Raw genomic sequence first — 16,710 nt, forward strand, 5'->3', positions numbered from 1 at the left:
AAAGAGCAGGGAAAAGTCAGGCTGTTGGCTTGCCATGGGTACTGAAAAGTAAACGGAAGAAAGTAAAACGATTTAAAAGAAAAAGAAACTAATCAAATTTCATTTTTTTCGCTAATGATTTTTTATTGATTTTTGAACAAATTATAAGATTATACCTATTTTATCGATAATCCAAAAAGGGCAAATTCTAGGATTATACCTATTCTAAGAAAAAGGGCAAATTGGTTCTTTGCCATGCCTCCTATTTGTGTAAATTTTATCGATAATTCAAAAATCAACAACATAGAATTTGTTTGTAAAGTAAAATTCCACTTTAGAAACCTATTTTTAGGTCTTTTTATGATTCAGATTCATAGACTAGACCCAAATTACTGTTTAGAAATTATAGTTTTCTATCTACTTTTTCCTTATTCGTTTAGGTTTTGATTATTTCTGGATTTATTGATAATCAATTTCTTTTCTATTTCACCTTTAGTTTTTTAGAGCATATTATTTAAGCTATGTTTTGGCTTTTATTATTGAATAAAAAATTATAAACTTTGAGGATTTTTCTATAGTTTTGTCGTTGTTCTTGTTTTCAGGGTTTTTCAAAATTAACAAACCCAAAAAATATATTTTTGACATTTTTGTGTCACTTACAACTTCTTTTTTATGCGTTTAGTTGTTAACACACTTTTTAAAATTGACATTGAAGTTGTTATTTTTCAAAAAAAAAAATTCACATAGAGACCAAATATAAAAAGAAAGAAGTTGAGGGATCGATTTGTTTTTGGGTTACCTAGTCACCAAGTCCACACACATACAAAGAGGGGAAATCTAAAAAAAAAAAAAAAAAAACCTATAATAATAAAAAAAAAAGCTAACCCTATTTTTTTTTGGCAACTGTGTTACTACCTCCTCCTCTTCACAAATCTGGCCATGCACATTTACTTCCCTCTTTGTTGCTTAAATTAAACCACCCACAGCCCTCACAAACCTTCCCCAACCGGTTACTCCCTCTCTCAGCCATTGTTGAGCAACCCCTACACCCAAAAAAAACCTTGAACACTAGACCCATTCCCCCCCCCCCCAAAAAAAAAAAAAAAACTCATTCTCATTTTTCTCTTCCCTGGATCATCCTCATTGTTGACCACAGCAACCATAGTTCGTTCTAGCCAACCACCCAGCCACCGTGTCCCTCACTAACGACTTCCTCTCACCCCAGTAACTCCATCGTGACTCAACCATGACAAACCAGCGACCTCCTCCCGGTAGCGATGTCTCCTCCCCCAGCAGTGGCGTCCTTCACATAGTGACCGTGCTAAAAATTTGGTGATTGGAATCAACACCACCAGATCTGTCCCTTCTCTCTCCTCACTCCCTCAGCCAACAACAACTCACCATGATGTCAACCACCTCTTCCTCCATTGGTCAATGTGGTAGCAACCATTAAAGAGCCCAAAAAAAAAAATATTGAGAGAGGTGAATCTGTAAGAAAAAAAGGAATAAACCGATTGTGTGTGTTTGAGATTTATTTTGTTTGCAGGTAACAAAAAACTACACAGCCGACAGGGAAGGGAAGAGGTGAAGGAGCCGCTTCATATCCAATAGTTTTTGGCCCTCAATCAATAACGGTGCATAGTACACACGCCACAACTGTTTCAACGGCCCTTTTAACTTGATTCTAGTAACTCTTAGATACTTTAAACGCCTTCAAAAGTTCGATTCATGACCTCAAATTATTTTTTTAACAAATTGCTATAATCTTATGGAATTTGAGACAAAGGTTTATTGTTTTGTATAATATTTTGACTGTTTCGATATTATTGATTTGAACTGATGTGTGTTTTTTATTTGATATTTTATGTTGGATGGTGTGTTTATTTTTTTGGAGTAATTGCTTATTGAGATTTTTTTTTTTATTTCATGGCTTATGTTTAGGTTTGGTGTTTGCTTGCTTTTGAGTCGATTTCAAATAGTAAATAATTTGTTTTGAAATTGATATTTTGTTCGATTTAAAACATATTATTGTGTTTCGCCAAACGTGGCTTTAGTCAAATTTTCAAAGGTTCGATGACAATTTTGCAATCAATTTATATTTCCCCACTTTTGTTTTCACCCTTTCATATTTAATATATGGAATTGTGACTTACACGCGAGATACGTTTTTGATATTAAACGTATCGGTTCCTTAAAAAAAATCAAAAAATCTTTCCTTCAAAAATACAATTTTAATTTTAATTTGCATACGGTCAAGTCTCTCAAAAATATAAAAAAATCATATCGTAGTTCCATATAAAAATTAAAAATATATATATATTTGCATGTATTTTTGGATTTAATAACCAATTTATTAAAGCCATGAGAATTTGGCCTCTATTTCAAAAACACAAGAAAATTATTTTGTTTTCTGTTAGTATCTAGGATTATGAATTTATACATAAGACATATTCCTGATATCAAATAAAAAAATAGTTTTTTTATTTTTATATTAACATTAAAACGGTTAGGTTTTTAACATTATAAGATAAGAATCTCCTTACTGAGAAGAACTTTTTTAAAATTTTAGACAGATCAACGATTAGAAAACACAACAATACCTTAGTTTATATCAGACAGATAAACAATGCAGCCCACCTTAGGTAAAGTATATAAGAGGTGCTAATACCTTATCTTTACACAATTAGTTCTCTTTTCTAGACTGCGAGACCAGTTAGGATTTTTAGTGACCAAAATACTAGGTAACGATTCTCATTCTTTTTTTCTACTGATAAAGGACAAGAATTCCCTATCTTTTCTTCCCATACCATTTCTGATCCAGGAGGATGATTTCCATGACACCGTACACGTATAACAATAATTATCTTTACAGTTTAACCCTAATTTTAAGTCTCTGGAATATTTTTTCTTCTCTATACACTACGTCAGTGATGATCTTCAAGTTTCCTCAACTCTGTTTACAAATATTTAAATCCAACTGACATTCATATTCTAGATTCATCTGGAAGGCCAGGCCACCTTCTTCTTTTCTTCCCTGATAACACTTGAATAAAAGCCACCATAGGCACATATACAGATGGTCTGAATGCTACCATTTTGCTTGAGAAATACGTAGTTGACACTTCTATAGGAAGCATCAATTAGTGGCAAAATAACTGTTTTGATTGTGGACTTCTAACACTATGATGAATGGCATATTGACTTCATTAATTCCACCACCATTCACGTATTGAATGTGTTGCCCACTGATATATATATATATATATATATTTCAGGTCTCTAGCTACTCGGTATCCCTTCCATGCATGCAACTCTGAAATTAGAGTGCACATCAGTGCTACTTAGTGCTCACGATCCAGATATGCAAATGGTTAAAAAGATCACAAAACCTTATTGCTTTAGCCAAGAGGAATGGTGGTGGTAGCGGAAATATCCACATTGTGAATTAAAATAAAAGATCACAAGCTAGGGTGGTTCGTTCATTAGTTAGGGGTGGATAAAAACTTGAGAGACCTCTGTTTAATTCTCATCTTCCTTTTCCTTTTTTGTGGGTCACGGATCTTGTTTTTAACTAGAAATCGCAAGATTTTCTAAGCTACATTTAAGAGAAGGAAAAAAGAAATTAAAATTCATGACTCATAAAATAAAAATAAATAAATAAATAATGATAGAATATCTTCACCTAAAACTTATTTCTTTTCTATATATCAATTTCTTTCTTAATTAAAAGTGAATTATAATTATTAATTATTAATTACTCCCAAGTAAAATAAAATTTCTTTAAACAATGATTCATATTCCGCACTCGCTGGCAACAAAATTAAAATCAATAAAAATTGCAAAGAATATCTTCTACTAGATTTTGAGTAGGTGTGGATTGTTCTACTAATAATTTTTTCTTCCTTTGATTAATAAATGACTTCTTAGTCCTTTTTTTTTTTTTTTTTTTTTGCCATCATTTATGTGATATTATTGACTCTCCACAAGACATTTTGCCAACACACACATACAAAATCTTATATAATTGTAACATAATTAAGATCAATAAATAATTAGCAATTCAACAGTTAATTTTCAGTCAATAACATGAATCAAAACTCATTTGGTCACGATGTCACAATCAGAAGCCGTATCCCATTAATTCTAACAAGGACTAAAATGCTTGGCAAGTACAGGTTGGTGATATAAAGAATTCAATGAACCAAGAAAAATAACTATATATAGACACACACACACACGAAGATTATTCAAAGATTCATAACACTGTATTCTGGCTGTTTGCATTTTTCACATTAGAACATGTATACGTCAATATGACAACATATATGCATGATCTCGCTAACTTTGTTTGCAGAGGTTGACTAGTGAGAATTAAACATTTATATTTGAAGAAAAAACAAAGAAGAAGAAGAAGAAGAAAGAAAGGGAGGGTTTTCCTTTGAATAATATTGTGGCAAGGAATCGCGTGTTCTAATGAGAAAGATCAACTGGTTTAACCGAAAGCTAAAGCCATTGTTGAAGGAGTCAAAAGCATTTCTAAATGAAATCCTTTCGGTAGGTAAAGCAAGGCAAATTGCATATTCCTTCATCAAAATCCCAAACGTATCGACGACTCCATGTTAAATAGGAATTGGGGTTTGTGTATTTCGATCCTTTAATGGATTGGATTCCATTAAAGGTCAAACTGTAGACAATTAATAGAATCATCATAATTAACCTCTTTCTTTCTTTAATTTTATATATTCTTTGTCGGTAAAACTATTATGAGTCTTTTTTTTTCTTCTTTTTGTATTTCTTTTATATGATTTGAAGAATGTATTCCCATATTAATTTGGTGCATTCGACAAAATTATTGATTCTAAAATTCAAATTTAGAAAATTAAAGAAGGAAATAAGCTTCATTGACAAATTCTAGTGGCTTTTCAACCTTATTATATTGATACCACTCGGTTGGTGGTTTCATACTGGATTAGGCTCCTTCGCACCCAAACTCCCAAAGTCAAATCTTATAATTTCCCCTTGATTTTTCTATTGGCTATCACTGGACTACATTTCCATGACAGCTAACAGGCTGTTTGAATAACAAGAATCATTTTGAAAAAAATTACTAGTTTTAGGAGCTCTTTAATTGGTCCTTATAAGCTTGGTTATAATTTCACCTAGCTAGAGATCAATATTCTCCTTTAATATCCATTGCAAATACTAATTAGAATATATATAAAAAAAGGTTGGTAAGACTTGAAAAATACATTTTTAAAATTGTTGGAAAAGAATTTAGTCTTAGTTGATGTGTAACTAACCCGAGAACATTTTCACTGTGTAATTAAAGAAGAAGAGGAGGAGGAGGAGGAGGAGAAGGAGAGCGCTCTCATCTTCAAGTTTTATTAAAAAAAATAAAAAAAAATTACCTAGCGTTAAATACCCTGTTATTTGTAAAGATATTATTTAAAAAATAAATAAAGATTAAAAGGAGTTTGATTTGTTTGAGGATTTTACTGTTCCATCTCTCAGGATTAATTTAATTTTTCTTTTTTAATTTTAATTTTTTAATTCAAATCACTGTTTTACTTTTGTACCTTCTAAATAGTAAAGGAGTTAAGCTTATTTTAAGAAAAATAGACTAATTCGATTCAATTACTTTAATGTATAATGAACTTCAAAATTCATAATTATTTTAATTCGGCTTATCAATTTATTTTATTTAATAAGAAATTTGGTTCCAAACAAGATATAAAAGTATAAAACTGATAATCAATCATGATGGTAATGTTTTAATTGTTTTTATGGCAATAAAATGACAGGGATTTACCAAATACAAATACAATTTTTTTTTGTGGCCATAGAATATGTAGTTTTAATTTATTTTTAATATAAAATATATTTTTTAGCCAAGATTGATATGTCATGATTAAATCCATTTTAAATAGGTCATCCATAATTGAATTTAGAGCATTACCTGAAAATATGATCAATTTTAACCTAGCTAACACAAATCACTAGAAATGATATTAATTTCTAAGGGTTAGCTTATACGTGAAAAAAATTAATTAATTACCTATATATAGCCATAGTGATCATATGTGGTGTCTTTTTATCATTCTGAGAATTCATGAGCAATCTATTCACACTTTATTAAAGAAGTTGTGAAAGTTGAATGGTAGGGTACACTGAAGAACTGGCTTCAATTATGAATTTAATCTGACTAATTGGTGCAAGTAAAAATGAAAATAGGGTCTTCCATATCATGTGTAATTGCCTGGGCAGTGGGCTCCATGATAGAAATTATATGCACAAATTAAAGATAAATCTTTGAACCTGTCCTGCAGACTTCCAGTTATATGAAACCAAAGCAGGATTTGACTACACACCATGACAATTAATACGAGCACAAATTAGGGCTGCAAAGTCTATCATGGACAGTGTTTGTACTATATGAAAAGGTGTGAGGCTTTATGTCAATATTTCTTGCCATGGGCAAAACCTATATATGTTTTACAAGTTGCATTGTTTCTCTACCTTCATTTCACATGCCTTTCAAGGTAGCAATTGTCAGTGGAAATATGGACATGGAGTTGCAATCAAACAAGAGTACAAGAACACTATCTGAAGTGACCAAAACGTTGCCCATCAAATGATAGGATAGTCAGGAAGCTGTTCCATGCAACTAGGTAATCACCATACAATAATTTGTTTGAACTTGTTGCTGATTGAGGTTTGGACAGGATAATATCGATGCCTAACTTTTACAGAAAGATGGTCAAAAGGGGCCAAATACATGAGTGTGAACCAAGAAGAATACGCTTCTTTGATGCTAAGTCATAACAGCGAAAAGGGCATTCCAAATATTATCAAAGAAAGTTATTATTGATGTTCATTAAGAATTATGGCGACATGAAACTGAACTTGTCAGTACGTAGCTTCCCACCACATTTATAAACGAAGTCTTACGTGTCTTGAATGGAAGCGTTCTTGATGTGGGAACAAATTATTAACGAAGTGTGAAGCCATGCTTATGCAGGCCATGATGTCAAGGATGGATAGATATCAAGCCAAATACTGATTCTCATAAAAGCCATGGTGTCCTCTAAGCTGTCCTTCCAGTAGTCATGTCATGTGGCCTCAAAACTAAAAGCATTGACGAGCAGTCTTTTCTCATTCCCTTGGGAAAGGGTGGTCGGATAAATAGTGGTAATGATCATAGATAGCATGGGCCATTCCGGTGTGGTTATCCTCACCTTGGCCCATTTGATCTTTGTTGATCCCAATACTTAACTTTGCTTATTTTGGACTTTTTGGCTGGGATAGCAAGCAAAAAAAAAAAAACAAAGGAAAGAAATAGACATCTATGATTGGACTTGACCCAATTATGTGGTAATAAGGGAATAATTCCGTTCTATCTTACTTTCCCAAGAATACGCTCTTTTTCCTTGGTTTTCATATGCAGGAGAGAAAAAAGAGATGAAATATTTTTTTGTTTTCTTACAAGAAATTAGAATATTTTTAAAAAAATATAGTTAAATAACACGGTTTAAAAAAAACATAAAAATAATACAATTCATATATATCGTGATTGGAAAACATGAAATTCAAGTTTATTGTTATTTAGAAACATGATATTTAAAAGAAATTGTGAAATGAGTTGCATAAATTACAATAAAAAAGATGAGAGAAAAAAATAAAAAAAGAGACTAAAGGGCACAATGAAGCTCCTATTATGACATCATTGATACCATCAGAAAGATCTTAATGAGACGAATCTAACAACACCAAGAAAAGTCATCAATGATGACCCAAGTGTACCATATTTGTCGTCCAAAAATGGCAAGTCGCTCACTAGCATTTGGTAGCAAGTGTGTCTCACTTTATTCACCATTGGTGAACTTTTTTTATATCATTAGATTTATCTTGTCGAAATCTTTTTAATCGTACTAGTGGTGTCGTAACTAGAGTTTTGATGTGACTTTAGAGTTTTTTTCTTCTTTGATCTCTCCTCTCTCTTTACAAAATACAATGATGAGAGAGGAACGAGAAAAAAAAACCTAGAGACACATCAAAACTCCAATTATAACACCACCAATACCATTTTAAACATCTCAAAGAGATGAATTCAACAACACCAATGAAGGTCATCAACGATAAATATAATGGTCCACACTTATCGCCAAAGGCAAGTAAGGCACTCGCAACTTTTAAAGGGAAATTGTGACACACTTGGATTGTCATTGACAATCTTTTTTGGTGTTATTAGATTAGTCTTATTGAAGGTTTTTAATGGTACCAGTAGTATCGTAATCAAAGTATCAGTGTACTTCTTATATTTTTTTTATTTCTCTCTCCTTTCTTGGTTGTAATATGTGTTAGCTCATTTTAAACTTTTTTGATATGTCATGTTTTTTAACAGTGATAAGCTTGAATTTTGTATTTCTCAATTGCGACATGTACAAATTATGTTATTTTGCTCATTCTTTTTTAAATTGTGTTTTTTTTAAAAGTTTTTTAAAAAAATATATCATGCTAATAAGCAGAAGTAGCTATAATTTTGGTGAGAAAAAGAATTCTTCACACATAAAAAGAAAAGGGCATCCATCACTGAGTCCATCAATATATATATACTAGCTATATGCCCGCGCGTTGCAGCGGGCATTGCTGCGTATATAATATTATATAATTACATTAAAAACGATAAACTTATAATATAAAAGTTTAGAACTACAATATAAAAGAGTTTATTTTGTAAACATAGGTTACATCTTTTGGTATATACATAGTGTCACAAAAGATGACAAAAGAGTGCTAATTATACAATTTGTACATCAGCGCAAAATAGAGGGATGTTGAGGTGCAGAACGAAGTGAAATCCCTCCTTCAAAATGAGACATATCATTTTGTTGCTAATCTTCCTGAAAAAAATAAAATTCGCAAAGTAATAAATGAAATGATGAAGAAATTAAGTCATGCATTCAAAAATTTAAGCAAATATTATGGAAGAATAAATGCAGCAAATCAGTAAAGAAACAATTAAAAATTAATATCATATGCTGTAAAAATCATTGTAGACATTAGAAAAAAGGAAGAGAAGACTTGGATGTATAGATAAAACATACATACATATATGTACTTGGAGAAAGCGAATGAGACGAATGATAAAACAATTCAAGTAGATGTAACATAAACATTTAGATGAAAAAAATGAATAGCAGAAAATGAATCATTATCAGTAACAACCCTAAATATTTTTCTCCTAGGTGTTTAATTTGTTTAATGTTTCCACTTATAAAAAGAGTAGATGAAGTATGAGAATTTTTTTTTCATATCGCCGAAATTTCTAACGAAATTTTGGCAGAGTTTCCCCTATATCGGGAGATCCCAAGTTATTCATAACACAACCTGCACACAATCTGAGTAACATTTCATCCATAATCACATCCATTTTCAATACAATCAATTGCATAATTCAATCTAGAATATGTTAAGGACTATATTCATTCCAAAAGTCCGTTATAAGATATAGTAAAACAATTAATACACAATTTTAACAATAATAAAAACAATTTAGGCAATAATGTCAATTGCAGAAGAGAAAAAATCATCAGTGTGCATCTATAAGAAAAAGAAACATCAATCATCAGTGTATTATGCCTTTTTAAGTAAGTTTAATAATAATCATGCATCCTCAGTTGCATTGTTCAAAAAATCCAAAGCTAATCATATAGTATATATATTGAATGTATCATGCATTTTGAATGAACTTCAGTAACAAAAACTAAGAATGCATATGTGTCTTAAGTAACAAAAATTAAGAATGCATAATTGGTGTGCAAAACGACCTCTGATGATGGAGAAAGGTTGTCTTTGTTTCTTTTAGTTGGTGGTTCATCTTCTTCATCGAGAATGATTGATTTCTGTTTTAGATGACTGCAAAATTAAGGAACAGAGAATATTATTTTATAAGGAAGTTTATTTATAGGAATGCAGGTGATGTATGAAAGTAAAGGCATGAAATTGTTCAGCAATGATTAAAAGTATTGAATATGAGAATATAAATATATGTGTAATAAAACGAAACTTACATTTTTTCTGAATGAGGATCGGTGAAATCTAAACTTTTCTTAGCCTTTAGGCGGTAACTGTCTTCTTGGTGTTGAGATGGTGGAGTGCTGTCAGGTGGTGTTATTGGAGTAAGCGTGTCCGCTTGAACTATTGATGAGTTTTCAATAGTAATGGTTGTAGGAGTGGTTGAGGACCCAGCACCAAATTGTTCTGATTGAATCTCTGAAGACTGTTTGATGCCTTCGTCAAAAACATTTGTAACAAAGATGTCACATCTGTTGATTGCTGATTTATAAGCCCCGAAACGTAGTTGAAAGATTTTCATCTTGTTCAATACTTCAGTCATTTGTGGTGGGACTGTATAAGGATCAACATATTTCTTGTCATAAACCAGATGATGTGCTGAGGCGTTGAAAAAGTTCTCAGCAGTTTTTCCAGATAAGAAGAAGTTTGTGACATCTTTGTCATCAGTTACAATGCAGTTCACTTTAAACCTGCACCAAGACATCAATAGTTATTTGTAATGGAGTAAAATATAAATGTATTAATTTCATGAAGAAATAAATCTATACGAAACAATAATGTGGGCATTGAATTTTTTTACGATGGAATTGGTGCAGAGTCTGGAGTTCCATGTTCAAAGCATCTGAGGTTGTCTGATGGTCCTGAGAGTGTTTTAGTGCATTTTGGGCATGTTTTGGACCACCACCCATTAAAGAGATCATAATCAGTAATAGATGCCATGCAAGTGAATCGCATATTCTGCGTTGATAAAAGCAGAAGTGAGAATAGAAGTTAAAAAATACAGTTAAAAGAATACGCATAAGCATTAGCAGTGAAACCTTATGTTGATGTGGATCCATGCATAAGATCTCTTTAATTGTTTTCCGGTTTTCATTTATTTGTTGATCCAATGACACAACAGCATTCAAAGATGGAGGAAGTTTATGGACATCATGCGACACCTGGCTATAACTGAATTAAACAGAATTTCAAATAGTTAATAATAAATATTTATTGCTTAAGTAAAAATGAAATGGAAAATTTTTTTAGAGTAAGAGGGATTTACAATTGCTTATATGGCAGAACTTCTGGAATATTTGGATTGAAATACCAAAGTGATGCAGCAGTCCCAGTTAAATTTGCTGCACCTGAATGCAAGTAAGAGAAAAAGAAGTAACAAATATGAATGAGAAAAAATTACAATTGGGCAACAAAGGCGAAAATGGTTTGATGCTATCGTATTAAAAACAACACAGCAAACCTCGGAATTCTGTAACTCGAAACCCGGCAAAGACAACAATTACTTTTCTATGACAATTTTTAGAGAAAGTTTGAACCTAGAATCAACACTTCATTAATGTTGTCAAATGTTTTTAAAAAAGATTCACATCGTTGTAGATAAAACGAAATATAACACGGTGGGTTCCTCCCTACCAAACAACACAACAACTAATCAATTTATTATTATTATTAGCTACGGTGGGTTCCTTGCTAGCAATTTCATTCCTAGCAAACAATAATTAATTTATTATTCTTATTAGCTACTGTAACATTCTCTTTCACATCTCATCTCATAAGACAATTCTACTGCGGCTTTATTATTTTCTGAAATCATATACTCTTCTGTGATCTCTGTTTTTTGTCCAAAATTGTCCTAGAAAAAGCCAACTAACCTCAAAAGTAGAATGACCAACACAAAGGGTGAGTCTTTGCAGCAAGGGTGAGTCTTTGCAGCAATTTGTGAGAAGCAACAGGCCAGAACCTCAAGAAAGAAGAGTAAAAGAAATAGGATCAATTACGCAAGAAATCCAAAGCAGAGCTGAGAAGAAAAATGGAAAGCAAAAGAAGGTACCAGACGAAATGAAACGCAAGAGAAATATGCAGGAGAGGAAACAGCAGAAAAAGCAAAGATAAACATTACAATTAGAATGAAAAAATTACTTAACAGAGGAAAGAAGGCGGCGCAGTCCACCGAGGCAAAGATCATAAGAGAAGAAGTAAAAAAAAAAGCATGTCACCCTACAAAATGCACAGACAAATTAATTAATGTGAAGTGACATGGGGCAACAGGAGTAATTGAAGTAACGAAACCAGATTGGAACGGTAACAACTATCGAAGAAAGCAAAGCAACCGAAAAAAAATTTAAGTGATCAGCCGAGAGCAAAAACCAACTCAACAATCAATTCATTTTATGTTAAGCTCTAAACCGAGAGCAATGAGCCCAAATCAACACAAATAACAGCCAATCAAACCAAACCGAGAGCACCCGAATCAAACCAACCAAGGACTATGTTTACCCGAGAATTGAACCACCTCCAAACCATCGATCAACCCAACCCGAACCCAATTGAACCAATAACCCACCCCCCAACACACACAAACGACCAAACGCATGCATCCCGAGCACGAACCCAAGAAAACCGAACACACAGACAATGAGCAATCCAAAAAACCCAATCAATTGCTGAATACCCAGACCAGAGAAATCAAAAATACAATCAATTACTGAACACCCACACCAGAAAGAAGATGAATCGAGTGAGAAGAGGGGAAAAAATGAAAAAAAAAACACGAACCGAAGAACCCAATGCAAAGAAACCGAGAGAAAGCAGAAATTGGCGCAAAGAAGGGGGCGAAAGCATACCTCATCAAACACCAAGAACGACCCGAAGCCAGCCCACGAACCGGCATCCTGGCCCGACCGAGCAGCCGTGAGCCAAACAGCCCGTCGTTCTCTCTGCCAAAAACGAAGGAACCGAGCAGAGACATGAAATGAAGAGAGTGAGAGGAAGAGACGAAAACAGGCCCAGAGAAGAGATAAAATGCACAGACTCATTAAGGGCAAAATCGCCCGGGCACTGCCACAGTCCACAGTACATTCAGTCTGTGTGTACAGTGCAAAATGCCACACCATTTATTTGTTTTGCAATATATATATATATATATAAAAGTAAAGATGCACAAAAAAAAAAAACCTTTAAAAAGCTCTATCGAGGCTACTTGTTAATGGCCCAACTGATGCATAAATAGGAAAGAAAGAAGACTGGAGGAAGAAAAAAACAAGGAGATGTTGGGCTGAATAGTACGGACAGATGAGGTTGTGGGCAGCAACACTACCAACAAAAACGAATCAAGAGAAGAACTGATATGGAGCCAGCAACAGTAGTAGAATTTTGCTGGTAAATAGGATCCATTAATTGTGGAGGAAAAGAAAACAAATCTTAGCATAGAAGCTTTATATCAAATTAAAAAAAAAAAATAGAATAGTATTTTGTATAAAATAGAAGGCTTAACATAATATAGCAACCTTTCTCTATATCTATATCTATGTATGAATAGAGTAATATACAGATAATAATATATTATCATATTATACAAAATAACTCTATATAAGATAATTACAATATTCACTATCAGAATTTTTATATTTACCAATAGAATTTTCTGTTATTATCGACATAATTATAGATAAAAATGCTCTCTAATTAAATTATATGTCAATAATTTTTTATATGTCAGTAATCAGAATTATTGATGGTAACCTATAAGCTATTATTGTGAGCTTCATGTTTTATGATTAAATGAAATCATCATCTGTTTTTATTGAACTTTTAATTAATGTCAGAATGGTAGCACCTACGATTTAAAAAACCCCAAGAACACGAAATGTATCTCAACAACTAATAACAAAATTTACTTAGATAGAGAAAGATCGATTATTTTGTCCCATTTTCCTAACTTTTTCCTCGAAGAATCCTCCAACTCCAGCCAAGAATATTTATACTATATTTGCCACTTGTGTTTAGCCTCTAGTTAAACCCTTTTAAAAACTGTCAACCTAATTTCCTTTTTAAAAGAATGGATACCTCTTTTATTTCTTAAAGGAAGGAGACACGTTATCGAGCCCAAGGTTAAGCCACCAATGGTGTTGCCAGAGTCTTCTTCACTTCTCCGGAGCGGTTCTCTTGCATCTACATTGACACAAGATGATTCTGACGCTTCTATATATATATATATATGTTCTCCCAGTATAAACTAACCCATACTTAATTTGTATACAATTTTTTTTTTTGTACAAATGAAAATATTCATGACGTCTATTTTAAGAGCATTAATTACTAACGAGTTTTTTTTTTTTTTTTAGTTTAACATGGGTGTCCGGGCCAGCTTGCGTGCACCTCGACTAATTCCACGGGCCCTGAAGTTAATGACCATGTAATCCTCCAGTGGCCATCATATGAGCAACCACAGGGCTCGAACCTAAAACCATAGAGGGAACAAATCTCTTGATCCTAAACTTTTACCAATAGACCATCACCTAGATAGTTATAGTTATTAGTAACGAGTTTTTGTTATCACTGAAGGCGTTGATAACAAATTTTCATTACCAACAGCACTATTGGAATCTCAGTTGATTTACAATATTATAGCTCTATATGGCTATATATGTTTGTTTTCATAGTTCGGGATGGCATGGCCTGTATTTTCTCGGATCTTTGTCTCATCAAGATGGAGGCAGCTAAATAATATAAATTTGCACAAAACGACGTCTTCAACCCGTCCGGAAAATTAGACTAGCTAGTACAGGAATATAGCATTAGAATTTGTTTGTAGCATATAAGAAAATTAATTAAGAAACAGTCAACTGTGTCTTTCTTCACTGAAACTACGCTCTATTTATTTATGGTGAGATCTGAATTTTACTTAAACTATAAATTTTAAAATATTTACTGTTAATTAATACATATATATATAAGTTCTTCAATGCTAAGATATTGGTGGTATATATAAAAGGCGAGTGAAACAAATGAAAAAAACAAGAAAAAGGCATTATTTTGCCCACTTCCTTTTTTAATCGTCGGCCACAATATATGCTTACTATTTATTCAGCTAGGACAGATCATTAGTTTTTAAATCTCTGTTCTTGTCTTTAATTAATTGAGTTTCTTCCTGGTTACTCTAATGATGATTCTAGAAAGCTAAAGATTATTTGTCCCCAATTCGGTCCTTCAATTTCTTTCAAGGGAAGCCCTCAATATATACTTATTCTCAATTGTATTTATCCAAATCTATAAATTTTATCACTTAGGTTCCAAAGATTCTCTACATTTCTTATCTCTGTCCCTTTGCCTCTCTTTCTTTTAATAGTTTGAGTCTAATATATATATATATATATTTCATGCACTAAAATAGTGCCAATTTGAAGAACATTAATTGAAAAGTTAATGAATATTAGTATTTTTAGTATAATTAATGTGTTTATTATGCACCAAAACGACAATAATTTAAAAAACAATGTTGATAAACATGAACGAAGATACTTGGAAAACAATTGATAAAAAGAAAAAAAAAAAAAAAAACCTTTTGAGATGATTTGGTAGCTGCCCCTCAACTTACATGTTCCCTTTTCTGGCCTTTCGGAAAAGACAGCACTTCGACAAGTTCATTGAAATTGAGAGGCAGGTATTAATCATCAGTTGGCACGTCACTCTCTTTCGATTAATCATCTCCTATATAAGTTGTGTCCAAATGTCAAAATATTTCTGGGGACACTACGTGTTTCTTATGTAACAACTTTAATTTGTCGAATTTGATTTTTAAAAATTATTTGTTGGAGTTTTATATATTTTAGATATTTATATAATAGTTAATTTTAAAATTTATAAAATTTATTAAAAAACATATAAGTTGATTCCAACATTTATATTATAATAATAATAAAAAAGTATGGTGCTAAGGCACCACCTCCCCCAAAACGTACCTTGATTTTGAAGTTACCTTGATATTAACATACTTTAATTTAATATTTGAGATCTTTCACATTAATTTATCCCGTCTCCTGACTTTGAGTGAATGCTAGAAAGACAAAATAAAAAGAAATAATATGATATCATTAATTTTCTATTAGTTTTAATGTGATATAATTATATGTTCATAATTAATATAGGAAAGCAAATGTGACATCACTTAAAAGCGTTCGACATAATTTTCAATCTTTAGTTGTGAGGCTGATCCCCTACCACTCCATTATTAAACAATTCTTTTTTTATTTGACAATAAAAGTATTTTTGAATCAATTCAAGAATTAACATAGTAATTAAATAAGTTTTTTTTATTTAACAACAAAAATACTTTCAGATAGATTAATTAAACTAGGATTAATTTTTTTTCTCAAATGATTTAGTGCAACTTTGCATTAATTTTAATATATTAAAAAAATTTATAATTTATCTCAATACTAACTCTAAGATTTATATACAGAAATCAAAAAAATAAAATAATAATATCTCTAAATTAAATTATTAAACAATTAAAAACCACCTTGCTCTCTCGTTGATCAGCCATGACATCCATGCCATGCCACCCAATTTCTCTCGCGGCTCAGGCTTAGCTAGCAAGAGCCGTATAGCCAAGCCAAACACTTGGCTCCACGTCAGTGACCTTTCAAACGATTAGCTCCCTGCACACGGATTCATTCATATTGGACACGCGTCAGCAGTGGAGCCGATTGTTTTGTTTCTTCATGGCTAAGCTAAATCAAAAGCCAATGTTTCCGTGGACCCCATCAGCTTATGTCAGCTTCAATTTGCCTTTAAAAAAAGCAACAAAGTTTTAAACGCCATCATAGTGCCCACTGACTGGAAAGCCAATCCCTGTACACATACGGTATTTTATAC

At 32.2% G+C, this 16,710-nt stretch overlaps 1 protein-coding gene across 1 annotated transcript; it reads right to left on the reverse strand.

The window, feature by feature from the left end:
• Positions 1–9,531: 9,531 nt before the first annotated feature.
• LOC127905572 (uncharacterized) lies at positions 9,532–10,892 on the reverse strand. Its single transcript, XM_052454589.1, has 5 exons — positions 10,872–10,892; positions 10,634–10,791; positions 10,050–10,523; positions 9,807–9,894; positions 9,532–9,579 (listed from the first exon to the last, which is right to left on the reverse strand). The coding sequence occupies exons 1-5, from the start codon at positions 10,890–10,892 to the stop codon at positions 9,532–9,534; spliced, it is 789 nt and encodes a 262-aa protein (XP_052310549.1).
• Positions 10,893–16,710: the final 5,818 nt, after the last annotated feature.

This window comes from Populus trichocarpa, chromosome 7 (genome assembly GCF_000002775.5).
Source record: "Populus trichocarpa isolate Nisqually-1 chromosome 7, P.trichocarpa_v4.1, whole genome shotgun sequence".
Taxonomy (NCBI): domain Eukaryota; kingdom Viridiplantae; phylum Streptophyta; class Magnoliopsida; order Malpighiales; family Salicaceae; genus Populus; species Populus trichocarpa.

Excerpts from the sequence above, each read along its gene's own strand:
- LOC127905572 (XM_052454589.1), bottom strand. The coding sequence starts at position 10,892 with ATGGATCCACATCAACATAAG. Across the intron at positions 10,792-10,871 it reads TGGATCCACATCAACATAAG|AATATGCGATTCACTTGCAT; the intron begins GTTTCACTGCTA and ends TTATCAACGCAG. Across the intron at positions 9,580-9,806 it reads ACCTTTCTCCATCATCAGAG|ATGCACACTGATGATTTTTT; the intron begins GTCGTTTTGCAC and ends TTTTTCTTATAG.